The 13297-nt window shown below is 47.5% G+C and overlaps 1 protein-coding gene across 2 annotated transcripts in view; it reads left to right on the forward strand.

Moving 5' to 3' along the window:
* Nucleotides 1-13297, forward strand: part of Rufy1 (RUN and FYVE domain containing 1) — a 46628-nt gene that overhangs the window by 31717 nt on the left and 1614 nt on the right. For both annotated transcript variants that reach the window (XM_005350147.3, XM_026780644.1), the window contains exons 13-17: nt 3521-3640; nt 4197-4326; nt 8278-8372; nt 11408-11456; nt 12924-13001. In XM_005350147.3, coding sequence (XP_005350204.1) covers nt 3521-3640; nt 4197-4326; nt 8278-8372; nt 11408-11456; nt 12924-13001 — 472 coding nt within the window. The remainder of the gene's footprint in view (nt 1-3520; nt 3641-4196; nt 4327-8277; nt 8373-11407; nt 11457-12923; nt 13002-13297) is intronic.

Here is a 13297-nt window from a genome sequence, read left to right on the forward strand (position 1 = left end):
CATCTCTAGAAGGGTCTGGGTAATCCCTTCCCTGGTAGACAGGACATCTCTAGAAGGGTCTGGGTAATCCCTTCCCTGGTAGACAGGACATCTCTAGAAGGTTCTGGGTAATCCCTTCCCTGGTAGACAGGGCATCTCTAGAAGATTCTGGGTAATCCCTTCCCTGGTAAACAGGGCATCTCTAGAAGATTCTGGGCTACATGGGCCTAGAAACAACCACAGACAAGTCCCACTGACAAATACATACAAATTGGGGTGACTGTCCTTCCTTGGCCCACCTTCTGTCTAAGAAAAGCCTGGGCGCACCAACCAGCCTGGCCTAAGCGCTAGCCAGTCAGCCAGGCTTTCGGCCACTGCATCAGAATGTCCTCCCAGGCTTTGGAACTAGATAGAATGGATTGCCACTGTCACATTCAAATATCAACTTAGTAGTGATCAGTATAGAGTTCCAGGGGCTGGAGAGATGGGTCAGCAGTTAAGAGAATTTACTGTTCTTAGAGAAGACTCAACTTCAGTTCTCAGCACCCACACTGAGTGACTCAGAGTGACCTCCAACTCCAGCTCCGTGAGGTCTTCTGGTCTCTGCAGCCTCCAGTACACACACACACACACACACACACACACACACACACACACACACACAATAATTTTTTTTAAAAAAATGACAATGTCCCAAAAAAGATATGCATAAATGACTGCTTTTGGGGAGATGTGATGCCATCCCATAGAGCAAAGGTGTTTGGGTTTTGATTTTTTTTTTGTTTTGTTTTGTTTTTTTGGTGGGGTGGGGGCGAGACAGGATTTTTCTATGTAGCCCTGGCTGTTCTGTAGACCAGGCTGGCCTCAAACTTTGAGCTTCACCTGCTTCTGCCCCCGAAGTGCTGGGATTAAAGGTGTGCGGAACCACTGCACCACTGCACAGGAAGGCGGTCTTTTCAACAAATAGCCTTGGGAGAGTTGGTCCTCAGTCTGCAGAGCAGTGATTCTCAGCCACACCTCCAGCCTGACAGAACAACTGGCTCAAAGGGCATCGTAAGAATCTAAACTAGAACTGTTTAGGACATAGGGAACTCTGTGGCTCTGGGGTAAGCAATGAGATTTCTTTTTGAGATAGCATAAAAGCATAATTATGTCTTAGTTGGGGTTTCTATTGCTATGAAGAGACACCAAGACCACAGCAACTCTTTAAAAAAAAAAAACATTTAATTGGAACTGGCTTACAGGTTCAGAGGTTTAGTCCATTGTCATCATGGCAGGAACCATGGTGTCACACAAGCAGACATGGTGCTGGAGAAGAAGCCAAGAGTTCTACATCTGGATCAGTGGGCTGCAGGGAGAGAGAGACAAGACACTGGGTTTGGCTTAAGCATTTGAAAGTCCAAAGTCCACCCCCAGTGACATGCTTCCTCCAACAAGGCCACTCCTCCTAATCTCTGTCAAGTAGCACCACTCCCTAATGACCAGGCATTAAATTTATGAGTCTGTGGGGACCATTTCTATTCAAAATACCACAACCTATAAGAGAAAAACTTGGTTGTAAGCAGAGTTTTTCTGGGTCCCAGTAGCCACTCCCAAATAATAACACAGAGACTTACTTTTAATTATAAATGCTTGGTCAATAGCTCAGGCTTGTTACTAGCAAACTCTTACATTTAAATTAACCCATATTTCCTATCTACCCTCTGCTATGTGACTTGCTACCTGTTCTCAGTACAGCAAGTTCTTCTCCTCTCCATGTCTCCTCCTGACTCTGAGACTCCTCCCCTTTTTCTTCAAACTCATTTTTTTGTCTGCAAGTCCCCCCTAACCTCTACCTGTCCAGATATTGGCCAGTCAGAGTCTTTATTAACCCAGTCACACAGTGACACATATTCACACAGTGTAAAAGAATACTTCATACTTGATAATTAGACTATATCAAAATTCTAAATTTACTGGGCAAGGTGTCAATGGCCTTTAATTCTAGCATTTGGCAGGCAGAGGCAGGCAGATCTCTGAGTTCAAAGCCAACCTGGTCTACAGAGTGAGTTCCAGGACAGCCAGGGCTACAAAAACCTTGTTTCAAAAACCAAAAAGAAAAACAAGTAATAATAGCAACATAATAATACTTTAAATTTTCATCATATGAAACATGACTAAAAGAATTAAAAGGTTTTTGTTGTTGTTGTTTAGTTTTTTGGTTTGGTTTTGGTTCTGGTGGTGGTGGTGGTTTGGGGTTTTTTGTTTGTTTGTTTGCTTGGTTTTGGTTTTTGGGGTTTTTTTGTTTTGTTTTGTTTTATTTTGCTTTGGATTGGTTTTTTTGAGACAGGGTTTCTCTGTAGCTTTGAGGCCTGTCCTGGGACTAGCTCTTGTAGACAGGGCTGGCCTTGAATTCACAGAGATTTGCCTGCCTCTACCTCCCCACCTCCCCACCCCCACCCCAGTGATGGGATTAAAGGTGTGCATCACCACCTAGCAAGAATTAAAAGAGTTTTTATGAATTTAGAGGAAATTTGTATATAGCTGACAATGAACCTATGTTAGGCTATATAAAGAACTCTCAAAAAAAAACTAACAATTCAACTAAAAACAGACAAGGTGTCAGGGATGGCTCTGCAGTTAACAGTGCTTGCCGTGGGAGCTTGAGGACCTGAATTCAAATCCGTAGAGCCCACATGGCCATGTGCAGTAGCAGATGCCTATAAAAATGGAGTGCCTATGGCAAGATGGAAAACAAAAAAGCACAGTCCACGGAAGCTCGTAGACCAGCAAACCCTGTGTACACAGTGGCAAATAACAGCCTGTCTCAGACAAGATGGGGAAGGGCAGACTGGCACCAGGTTGTCCTCTGACTGCCACGTGTGCACTGTGATAACGTGTGCCACACACACACCCCAAAAGGGGAGAAACGAGTGGTGAGAAAACACTGTGACAGCAGGATCACAGACTGAAGGCTAGCCTGGACTGTAGCTAGTTTCAAACTAGCAAGACTTGGTCTCAAAAAGAAAAGGTGGGTCAAGACTTGAGCATGCTCTTCAGCAAGAAGGATATGTGTATGGCAGATAAGCAAATGAATAAGTGGAGCCATTAGCTGGGCAGTGGTGGCTCATGCCTTTAATCCCAGCACAAAAAAAGAAAGGAAAGAAAGATGGAGCAGCATTCCTGTAAATTCCCGTTCAGGTGATAAGCTGTGCATGGTGGCGCACACCTGTGTGTGGTACACACTATGGCTACGGTAGGAAGATCATACGTGTGTGGTGGCGCACACCTGTGTGTGGTGCACACTATGGCTATGATAGGAAGATCATACATTTGAAACCAGCCTGAACTAGGTAGCAAGTTCAAGGACTGCCTAAGCTGCAGAACAAGACCCTATCTCTGAATGAATGAATGAATGAATGAATGAATGAATGAATGAATGAATGAACCAAAGAGGAGGGAGGGAGGAAAGGAGGCAAGCAACTCCAGCTAATAGTTTTGAGACTGAGAGGTGACCCTTTCCCTACAAAGACTGAATGTGTCTGCTTGGCATTGCCTTCAGGTTGCAGCAGGCAGAAAAGGCCAGGCAAGGGGCGGAAGACCGGAGCCACAAGGTGCAGCAGGAGCTCAACGGGAGGGTCAGTGCCCTGCAGCTCCAGCTGTCCCAGCTGCATGACCAATGGTAAGGAGCCGGGCACCTGCAGAGATGAGCTAGAGAGGACAAGGAAGTGACTCCCCGCCTTTCTTCTTGTCTTCAGGAAGAGTAGGGTATAGCCAGTCACCCAAACTTGCTTCACAAACAATAACAGTGGGCAGGCTCCCTGTGTCTCCAGCCCCTCCTAGCTGGTGAAAGATGAGTCAGGATCCAGCCAAGCTCACCCCTGACCTTGGTCACTCTCTCCCCACCTCCCACCTCTTTGGTATCTTCTTATCTGCTGAATGTGGGCTGTGAAAAGCTAGGCAGATATTGAACTTTCTTGCCACTCAGGTCCTTGTATAATCCTCAGTGTTTCCTCTCATTGATGTAACAGCCAAGTATGTACCTGGCAGCTCCTGGCCTTTTGGGGCCCAGGTGACCCTACAAGGAGAGGCCAGGTTTCACTCCATGTAAGGATTTTAATGTCTATGTATGGCCATTCAGGTGGTTCCCCTATCCCTATCTTCTATGACAGATTGTAGGTCTTCCATGGAAATCTCCCACTGAAACTAACTCTAGTTCACTTTTGGGGAAACAACAGCTCAGGTCTAGAGAAAGAACTGAAATCAGAAAAAGAACAAAGGCAAGCTCTCCAGAGAGAATTACAGCGGGAGAGAGACACGTCCTGCCTGCTCCAGACAGAGCTGCAGCAAGTGGAAGGACTGAAGAAGGTAAAGCCGCAGCGTGTGGGCACAGCCCTGCACCTTCTCCAGAACCCCCTGCGAAGGCCAGTCTCTCCAGTGCCTCTGTGTGGGAGGCGGGGTCTGGAGCCCTGTGCCCACCTCCACAGGGCGTCTATCCTAAGAGGAGATGGCAAGGGTAAGCCATGGAGTCAGCCAGATGGGCCTGACAGTGAGACCCAAAGGCAGAGAGGAGCTGGGAAGAGCAGATAGAGAAGAAGAGGCCCGAGAGAGAGCCAAGCCACCACTCACGCACAGGGCCAGGGCGAGGGGGGCCTTTACAAGTGATCTTAAAACCAGCTACTGTGTGGAGACCTGGTGCTGTACACAGGACCTTCTCCCAAGAGGTTGGCTGGCCATTCTTCCCAAAGCTCAAGTCATCTCAGGAGGCCGGCAGAGCCAGACCCTCTAATCATTCCCATGCTCCCTTTCCTCCTGGCGTCACTTCCGGTCTCGCGTTCCCAGTGTCACTCTCAGGAATGTCCTGGATCCTGTGAGCAAGAGAAGTGGGGTGTTGACCTAGTGGCATCCGTGTGGAAACAGACCTCTCAGGAAGGTCAGCTGGCAGCAGTCTGCTGGACTGAGCCTCTGGCTCCCAGACCTCCTGACCCCGCCTGAGCAACAAAGCCAGATGTGCACTGTCCTCAGCACACCTCAGCACAAGGCAGCTGTCAGAGTGTGATTGCTCTTGGGGGGAGCTCCAAGAAAAAGAAGGGGCTTAGGAGCCAGGCCAATCTCAGATGGTGGGGGTGGGGAAAGGACTGGGCATGAAAGAACCTAGAAAATGGCTCTGTCATTGAACATGCCCACCTCAAAATACTTAATCCACATTTAAATTCTACACACTGAGCCGGGCAGTGGTGGCGCATGCCTTTAATCCCAGCACTCGGGAGGCAGAGGCAGGCGGATCTCTGTGAGTTCGAGACCAGCCTGGTCTACAAGAGCTAGTTCCAGGACAGGCTCCAAAACCACAGAGAAACCCTGTCTCGAAAAAACCAAAAAAAAAAAAAAATTCTACACACTGTAGCAAGCTTTTTTTTGATTGCCAACTCACAAATAACAACACAGAAACTTCTTGTTAATTATGAAAGCTTGACACTTAGCGTAGGCTAGTCTCAACTAGCCCTTATAACTTAAATTAACTCATTTGTACTAATCTGCGTTCTACCATATGGCTTTACCTCTCTTCCATCTTCTATCTCCTGTTTCCTCCCCATGTCTAGCTGGAGATTCAACCTTCTTCTTCCTAGAGTCCTCTCTGTCCCTGGAAGTGCTGCCTAACCTCTTCCTGACTAGCTGTTGGCCAGTCATCTCTTTATTAAACCAATCAGAAGGTACCTTGGCAAGGACCTATCTTCCCAGTGTAAACATATATTCCACAACAGCATTCCGCACAGCAGGCTTGGTGACGCCCTCAGTGTCACTCTCAGCAGCCTGGGGAGTTGCTGTCATCTTTTTGTTTGAGACAGGGTCTTACTGTATTGTTCTGGCTGGCCAGAAAGTTTATGTATAGAGCCGAGTGACCTTGAACTCACAGAAATCTACCTGCCTCTGCCTCCTGGGTCCTGGGATTCAAGGTGTGTGCCACCATGCCCAGTTCTTTCATCTTTTAGAGACCTTGACTTAGACAAATCCAGAGTTTGGTGAAGAAAAGAATTCCAGGACTAGCCAATACAAAGCAATTAAAATTTTATGAAAGGTCTTTTAGATCACCAGGCAGTGGTGGCGCACTTCTTTAATCCCAGCACTTGGGAGGCAGAAACAGGTGGATCTCTGTGAGTTTGAGGCCAACCTGGTCTACAAGAGCTGGTTTTCATAAACAGAGACTGTTTCCCAGCTGCCCAGACCTGGATAATCACACAGAAACTATATTAATTACAATACTGTTTGGTCAATGGCTCTAACGTGTTCCTAACTAGCTCTTTTGTCTTAAATTAACTCATTTTTATTAATCTGTGTGTCCCCACGAGGCTGTGGCTTACCAGTGGTGCCAGCTTTGACTCTGCCTACTCTCTCTTTCTTTCTCTGTTCAGATTTCCTGCCTGGCTTTACTCCGCTAAACCATTGACCAGAACAGCTTTATTCACTAACCAATAAAAGCAACACATATACAGAGGGACATCCCATACCAAGTTCTAGGACAGCTAGGACTGTTACACAGAGAAACCCTGTCTGAAACCCCCCCCCCAATCAGTCTTTTAGAAATACTTTACTAAATGTATTTATTGTGTGTGCATGTGAGGTCAGAGGACAGCCTCATCAGTTTCCTTCTTTCACTATGTGGATCTTAGAAGTCAGTCAAGTTTTCAGACTTGGTGAAAAGTGTCTTAACCCACTGAGACATCTTTCTTGCCCAAAGACTTTTTTTTCTTTTTCTCCAAAGATATTTTAAAATAGACTTTATGGCAGGTGGTGGTGGCACACACCTTTAATCCCAGCACTTGAGAGCCAGGAGTTCAAGGCCATCCTGATCTACAAATCAAGTTCTAGAACAGCTAGAGCTACACTGAAAAACCAAAAGAAAGAGAGAAAGAGAGAGAGAGAAAGAAATGCTAAAAGACTTTAGAGCCCATGGATGGCTTAGCAGATAAAGGAGCTAGCCTCTAAACCTGAAACCCGCATGGTAAAAGGAGAGAACATATTCCTGAGGGCTAGCCTCTGACCTTCATATATATGTGCCCATACTCATGCACTCACATGCAGACACACAAATATATGTAAGAGAAAAAATTAAAGGCACTTTTGAAGCAAGCCTTCAAAAAGTTGGTCTATATACATTCCAGACAGCTGTGGAAGGAGTGATTAGTGTTTTGTTTTGTGATAGGGTCCCTTATAGTCTAGGCTGATCTTGAACTCGGTATGTAGTCTTCACCTCCCAAGAGCTAAGATCACATACACACACTACTGTATCCAGCCCAGATAACTGTGCTTTTAAAACCCAGCCTTTGGTAGACAGGCAAAGCTTTACTTGTCCATGGGTAACTGGTTTTGGTTTCCTTTGATTTTTCAAGACAGGGTTTCTCTGTGTAACAGTCCTGGCTGTCCTGGAATTTGCTTTGTAGACCAGACTGGCCTCATACTCACAGAGATCACCTGCCTCTGCCTCCAGAGTGCTGGGATTAAGAATGTGCGCTACCATCACTCGACCTTTTTTTAAATAATTTTTTAAAAGATTTATTTATTATGTATAGTATTCTGCCTGCGTGTCTGCCTGCAGGTCAGAAGAGGACACCAGATCTCATTACAGATGGTTGTGAGCCACCATGTGAATGCTGGGAATTAAACTCAAGACCAGAGCAGCCAGAGCTCTTAACCAGCCCTGATTTTTGGTTTTTAAGACAGGCACTATATAGACAGGATCTCACTATGTAGACCAGGCTGTCTTGGATCTAACAGAGATTCATCTACCTCTGTGTCCCAAGTACTGGGATTAAAGGTGTGAGGTATGTGCCACCAGGAACAAGTGCAGGGTAACTCCCCCCCCCCTTCTGGTTTTTGGTTTTTAGCAACAAGTTTTCTCTGTGTAGCCCTGGCTGTCTTGGAACTAGGTCTAGATCAGGCTGGCCTCAAACTCAGAGATCTGCCTGCCTTTGCCTCCTGAGTGCTGGGATTAAAAGTGTTTGCCTCTATGCCCAGCCCATGTAACTGTTCTTAATTGGCCTGAAGGTATCTCATCCCTGTTCTGCATCATTGTATCCAGCTTAGAGCTGCTTGTAGTTGTTGTTTGAGGTCTCCTGGAGCCCAGGCTGGTCTCAAACTCAGTATATCATCTGCCCCTAGCTGATACAAAGTTATCTATAAGAGAACCCTCTCTTGGGTGCTATTCATCCAACAAAACTATTCCTTTCTTCTGCAAGGCATTCTGATCTCCTGACCACACGCTTACTAAACATTTAAAAAGGAAGATGTAGTTGTGTGTGACATGTGGCTCGTCTATTTCAGGAACTGCGGGAGCTCCAGGATGAGAAGGCAGAGTTACAGAAGGTCTGCGAGGAGCAGGAACAAGCCCTCCAGGAAATGGGGCTGCACCTCAGCCAGTAAGAGCCACCCACGTGCAAGGCTGCATCTGTGCACTTCCAGGCCTGGTGCTAGAAGAGACAGCTAGGAAACCTCCCAGCTGTCCCTAGGTGACCTCCCAGGAAGTCAGGCCTTAGGAGGCAGCTGTGTGACTCCTAGTCCTTTGAGAATTCTTTTCTCCTGTGACCAGATACCAGTGGTCTAGCACCTGGCAGGGCCATCAGAAGAAAAGTTCCTCTTGCTCCACGCATGACCAGAGCATGGAAGAAATGTGACCTTTAACAGCCAGGATACATGTGGCCTTAGAGATGGGAACCAAGTGAGAGAAAGCTAGAGAAATTCAAGAAGAATGGGGGTGTGCATACTGAACCTTTTGTTTTGTCTGAAAAGATAGAAGGTCTCCTTTTTTTTTTTAAAGAATTTATTTTTATTATTTTAAGTGTGTGTGTGGGGGGGGTGTATATGCACATAAGTGCTGATGCCCTCAGAGGCCGAAGGCATTGTGTTCCCTGGAGCTGGAGTTACAGGCAATTGTGAGCCACCTGATAGGGATGCTGGCAGCTGAACTCAGGTCTCCTAGAAAAACAGTGAGAGCTCTTAACTACTGAGTATCTCTGCGCCCCCAAGCTTGAGATACTTTGTTGTACAAGCATGATACAGAGATTGTTTTGACACAGTCTTCCTGTGTCTCTCAGGCTCTAGCCTTGAACTGGCTGGAGGGTTCTACCTGGGTTTATACCTGAAGCTCCCTTCTTCCTGTCCCCACGCTGGACGATTACAAAGCAGAATCAGACCCAGTGGTCCTCAAAGATGGCAGTGGTTTTCTGACTCTGGGGATGTCTCGGTGGTACCATCTGATCTAGTTTTGGAATCCTAACTGGAGATGGTCAGTCACCATGTCCCTCAGAGCCAAGCTGTGTGGCTGTGGCAGAGTTAGGTGTACATGCAACCCAGACAGGACTACCCAAGCAGCCACTTTCCCCCTCATCTCCCATCCCTGCAAGCCCATGCTGGGACAGCTTCTGGTCCAATAAGTCAGCTCACCTGTCTGCTGCACAGGGAAAGGGTCACCTGCTGATGATTAATGAAGGCCGTGGTGTTTCTTGAAAGTTCCGATGCTGTTTTGTAAGCCCTAGCTTAATTCAGCCTGTCTCTCAGAAACCTACCACTTGACGCCTAGCAATCTAAAGCAGTTAGACTAGTCAGCTCTTAAGGCCCCAGATGCGATGGTACATACCTTTAATTCCAGCACTCTGGAGGCAGAGGCAGGCAGATCTCTGTCAGTTCAAGGCCAACCTGGTCTGCATAGTGAGTTATAATACAGGACCATAGACAGGGGCAGGAGCTGTTGCCAGGCACAGTGGTGGACACTGTTATTCCCAGCATTTTGGGAGGTAGAAGCTGATAGCTCTCTATGAATTTGAGGCTAGCCTGGTCTGCATATCAATCTCCAGGCCAGCCTGAAAACCCATCTCAAAAAAAATAAGTAAGTAAAACATAAAAGTAAAAGAAAGGGCTCTAGCTCTTATGCTATGGTCCCGGCGCACCTGCACCAACCTGCAGAGCACCTCTGAGCCTGTGGGTGGGGGAATGGATGCCCTAAAAGGCCTATGCCAGTTGTGGTAGCCCATACCAATAGGAAACACTAACGGGGTGGAGGCAGGAAGATCACAAAGTTGAGGCAAGCCTGAACTACATCTGGGACTGTGAAGATAAAAAACTCACTTGCCATACAAGCATGGGGACTTGAATCCCCAGCAACTCCATAAAAAGCCATCAGGTATGGTGAGCCACCTGTAATACCAATACTCAGGTAGAGAGAAGATCCCCAGGGCGAGCTGGCTGGCTAGACTAGCCAAGCCTGGAGCTCTGGCTAAGTAAACTGGAAGAGTGATACTAACATCTTTCTCTGGACTCTATGCATTTGTACCCATATGACACATGTGAACAAGTGAACACATACACACACACCACACCACACACCAAGAGGGAACAAAAGGTTCCCCCAGATTGCCAACATGTAATGTTTCATTTTGGGTTTTTTGTTTTTGTTTTTTTGATACAGAGTTTCTCTATGTAGTCCTAGCTGTCCTAGAACTCATTCTGTAGACCAGGTTAGCCTCAAACTCAAGGAGATCCGCCTGCCTCTGCCTCCCAAGTGCTGGGATTAAAGCATAGTGTTTCATTGCTGTGCAAACCTATCTTTTGTGTGAAGGAATTGTTCATTCGCTAAATGATGGAGAGTTAGCCGGGCAGTGGTGGCGCACCCCTTTAATCCCAGCACTCAGGAGGCAGAGGCAGATGGATCTCTGTGGGTTTGAGGTCAACTTGGTCTACAAGAGCTAGTTTCCAGGACAGGCACCAAAGTTACAGAAAAACCCTGTCTCAAAAAACAACAACAACAACAAAAAAAAGATGGAGAGTTAGTGGAGCCTCTCAGCCTGCCCCTTCTGGACAGTGCAGTGGGCTGGATACCCTCCAAGAAGCCTGGGAGATTGAGGTCTCTACTGAGAGTGGCAGTAAGGTCAGGACTTCCTGTCCTTACCACAAGTACATTAAATACAGGGACAGATATCTAGAGAAGCCAGAACTCTAGACTTCCAGAGTCATTCACCATTCTGTTTGTTTGTTTGTTTGTTTGTTTGTTTGTTTGTTTGTTGAGACGGGGTTTCTCTGTGTAATCCTGGCTATTCTGGAACTTGCTCTGTAGACCAAGCTGGCCTGGAATCACAGAGATCTGCCTGCCTCTGCCTCCGGAGTCACCATGCCCTGGCTCATTCACCATTTCAATTCTTTTTGACCCTTGTGGACTTGCAAGTCTGCCCTTAGGCCACATATTCCCAGGCTTAGCAGTCACATGAGCCAAGGGGGTGTAATACAACCTCAGGTCACACAAAAATAGGAAGCATTTTTACCAGGTGCACGCCTGTAATCCCAGCACTTGGGAGACAGAAGCAGGTGGATCTTGGTGCTTCCAGGCCAGCACAGAGTGCTGTTACACAGAGAATCTCCATTTTGTCCCTTTCCTACTAAAAAATTGTCTTTTTTTTTATAGGTCCAAACTAAAGATGGAAGACATAAAGGAAGTAAATAAGGCGCTGAAGGTATTAAAGTCACTTTTATTAGCAAAAATCACTTAGAGCTGATGGTGGTAGGCACACCTGTAAACCCAGCACTCCAGAGGCAAAGGCCCTCGAATCTCTGAATTCAAGGCTAGCCTAGTCTACATAGTGAGCTCAAGGCCAGTCATGGATCTTAGTGAGACTGAAGGAAAAGAAAGACTGCTCACGTGCCCCACGGGGATGACAGCATAGTGCCACAGGCATGTCCAGGATGGCATTGCTGCAGGTGGACAGGTATGAGCTGGAGGCTAACTTTTCCAGTGTCAGTTTCTCTAAGCCCAAGCCCTTGGTAGGCCCTATGCCCATTGGCTGGCTCTGACCTGCTGTGTGCTTGAGAAGCTAGCACACACACACACAGGTGCAAGGTAGAGCAGCCTGCCTCACCCAGTTACCACAGGAGAGCAGGACAGACAGGGGCTCCCTCATGGTGAGAGACCATGCTGCGCAGTCACCTCCAGTCCAGCAGGTGAATGGATCCCTGGCTGCTCCTGCTCTTTAAATGAAGGTCCTTGACTATAATTGCAAGCTGCAGGTCTCTGTCTAGCCGTGCAGTATTTGTATGATGGTGGCAGCAGACAGCTCCAGAGGGGCTTTCTTTTCTTTTCTTTTTTTTTTTTTTTTTTTTTTTTTGGTTTTTCGAGACAGGGTTTCTCTGTAGCTTTGGAGCCTCCTGGAACTCCCTTTGTAGACCAGGCTGGCCTCGAACTCACAGAGATCCGCCTGCCTCTGCCTCCCTAGTGCTGGGATTACAAGCGTGCGCCACCACCACCCGGCCTCCAGAGGGGCTTTCTAGAGTAAGGGTGCCTTAAGTAGCCCCAGCAGCCTGCTTCTCTGGCACAGTAAAGGCTGTGTCAAGGGGCCCTTGACCCCTCTGATCACGTACAGAATTCCTAAGGGATAATACATCTCAGATCAGTTTTTCCTGGTAAAAACTTGCAAAGCATCCTCTTCTAGAGCCTCCAGTTTCTCTTATATAATGTAGCTAAGCTGTTTGCCAGAGCCATTGAGGATGTGGGGCTGGGTGTGCAGAAGAGCTTCCCTGAAGCTAAAGGCATTCCTCCCCTGCACATTGTCTCTCTGCAGAAGTCCATGTCATTGTTTGAACCTTTCCTTCTGCCAGTGTAGCTAGTCATGGGATCACATCTCAGGCCGGGCCTGGGGTTGCAGGCACCAGTTTGACTGTGGTGACCTCAGCTATAGGAGACCTCTTAAAAGGGCAGGGGAGTATCTTGAGTGAATCAGCATTGATCAAGGCCAGGATGCTGAGAGCAGGCACTTTGTACAGATATGTGAATGCCACCTACTGTCAGCATGAGAAAAGGGCCCCATTAGTCCTCCTCCATCTGGGGAAGCTACGAGGCCTCCCAAGGAGGGACAGTCACAAGACAGCAGATGCAGCCAAGCAGGGACTGACGTGAGGTGAATCTCTCAGGTGTTTCTCTTCCTCAGGGCCACACGTGGTTGAAGGATGATGAAGCAACACACTGTAAGCAGTGTGAGAAGGAGTTCTCCATTTCCCGGAGAAAGGTACGCAAGGGCCACTCCCACCTGAGGGTCTCCTCTCTGGTTCCCAGGAAAAGCCTATCTTTACTACACCTGTGCCTGCTGGTCAGCTGGAGGTTCTTGTCCCATTCCCTTTTAATGACGGACATGCTTGGGGCAGCATGGCCTCTCTGTCGAGCTGCTGCAGGTATACTGCTGGCAGGCCTCTGTGTGCAGCAGGGCTAACTTGGGCAAACCACACACAGGAACCTGTAAGGCATCAGGCCAACAGACTCTCACTGGATGAACTGTGTCTACCCGCATAGCCTGTTGCCAGGCTC

The sequence above is a fragment of the Microtus ochrogaster genome, chromosome 7 (genome assembly GCF_000317375.1).
Source record: "Microtus ochrogaster isolate Prairie Vole_2 chromosome 7, MicOch1.0, whole genome shotgun sequence".
In the NCBI taxonomy this organism is placed as follows: domain Eukaryota; kingdom Metazoa; phylum Chordata; class Mammalia; order Rodentia; family Cricetidae; genus Microtus; species Microtus ochrogaster.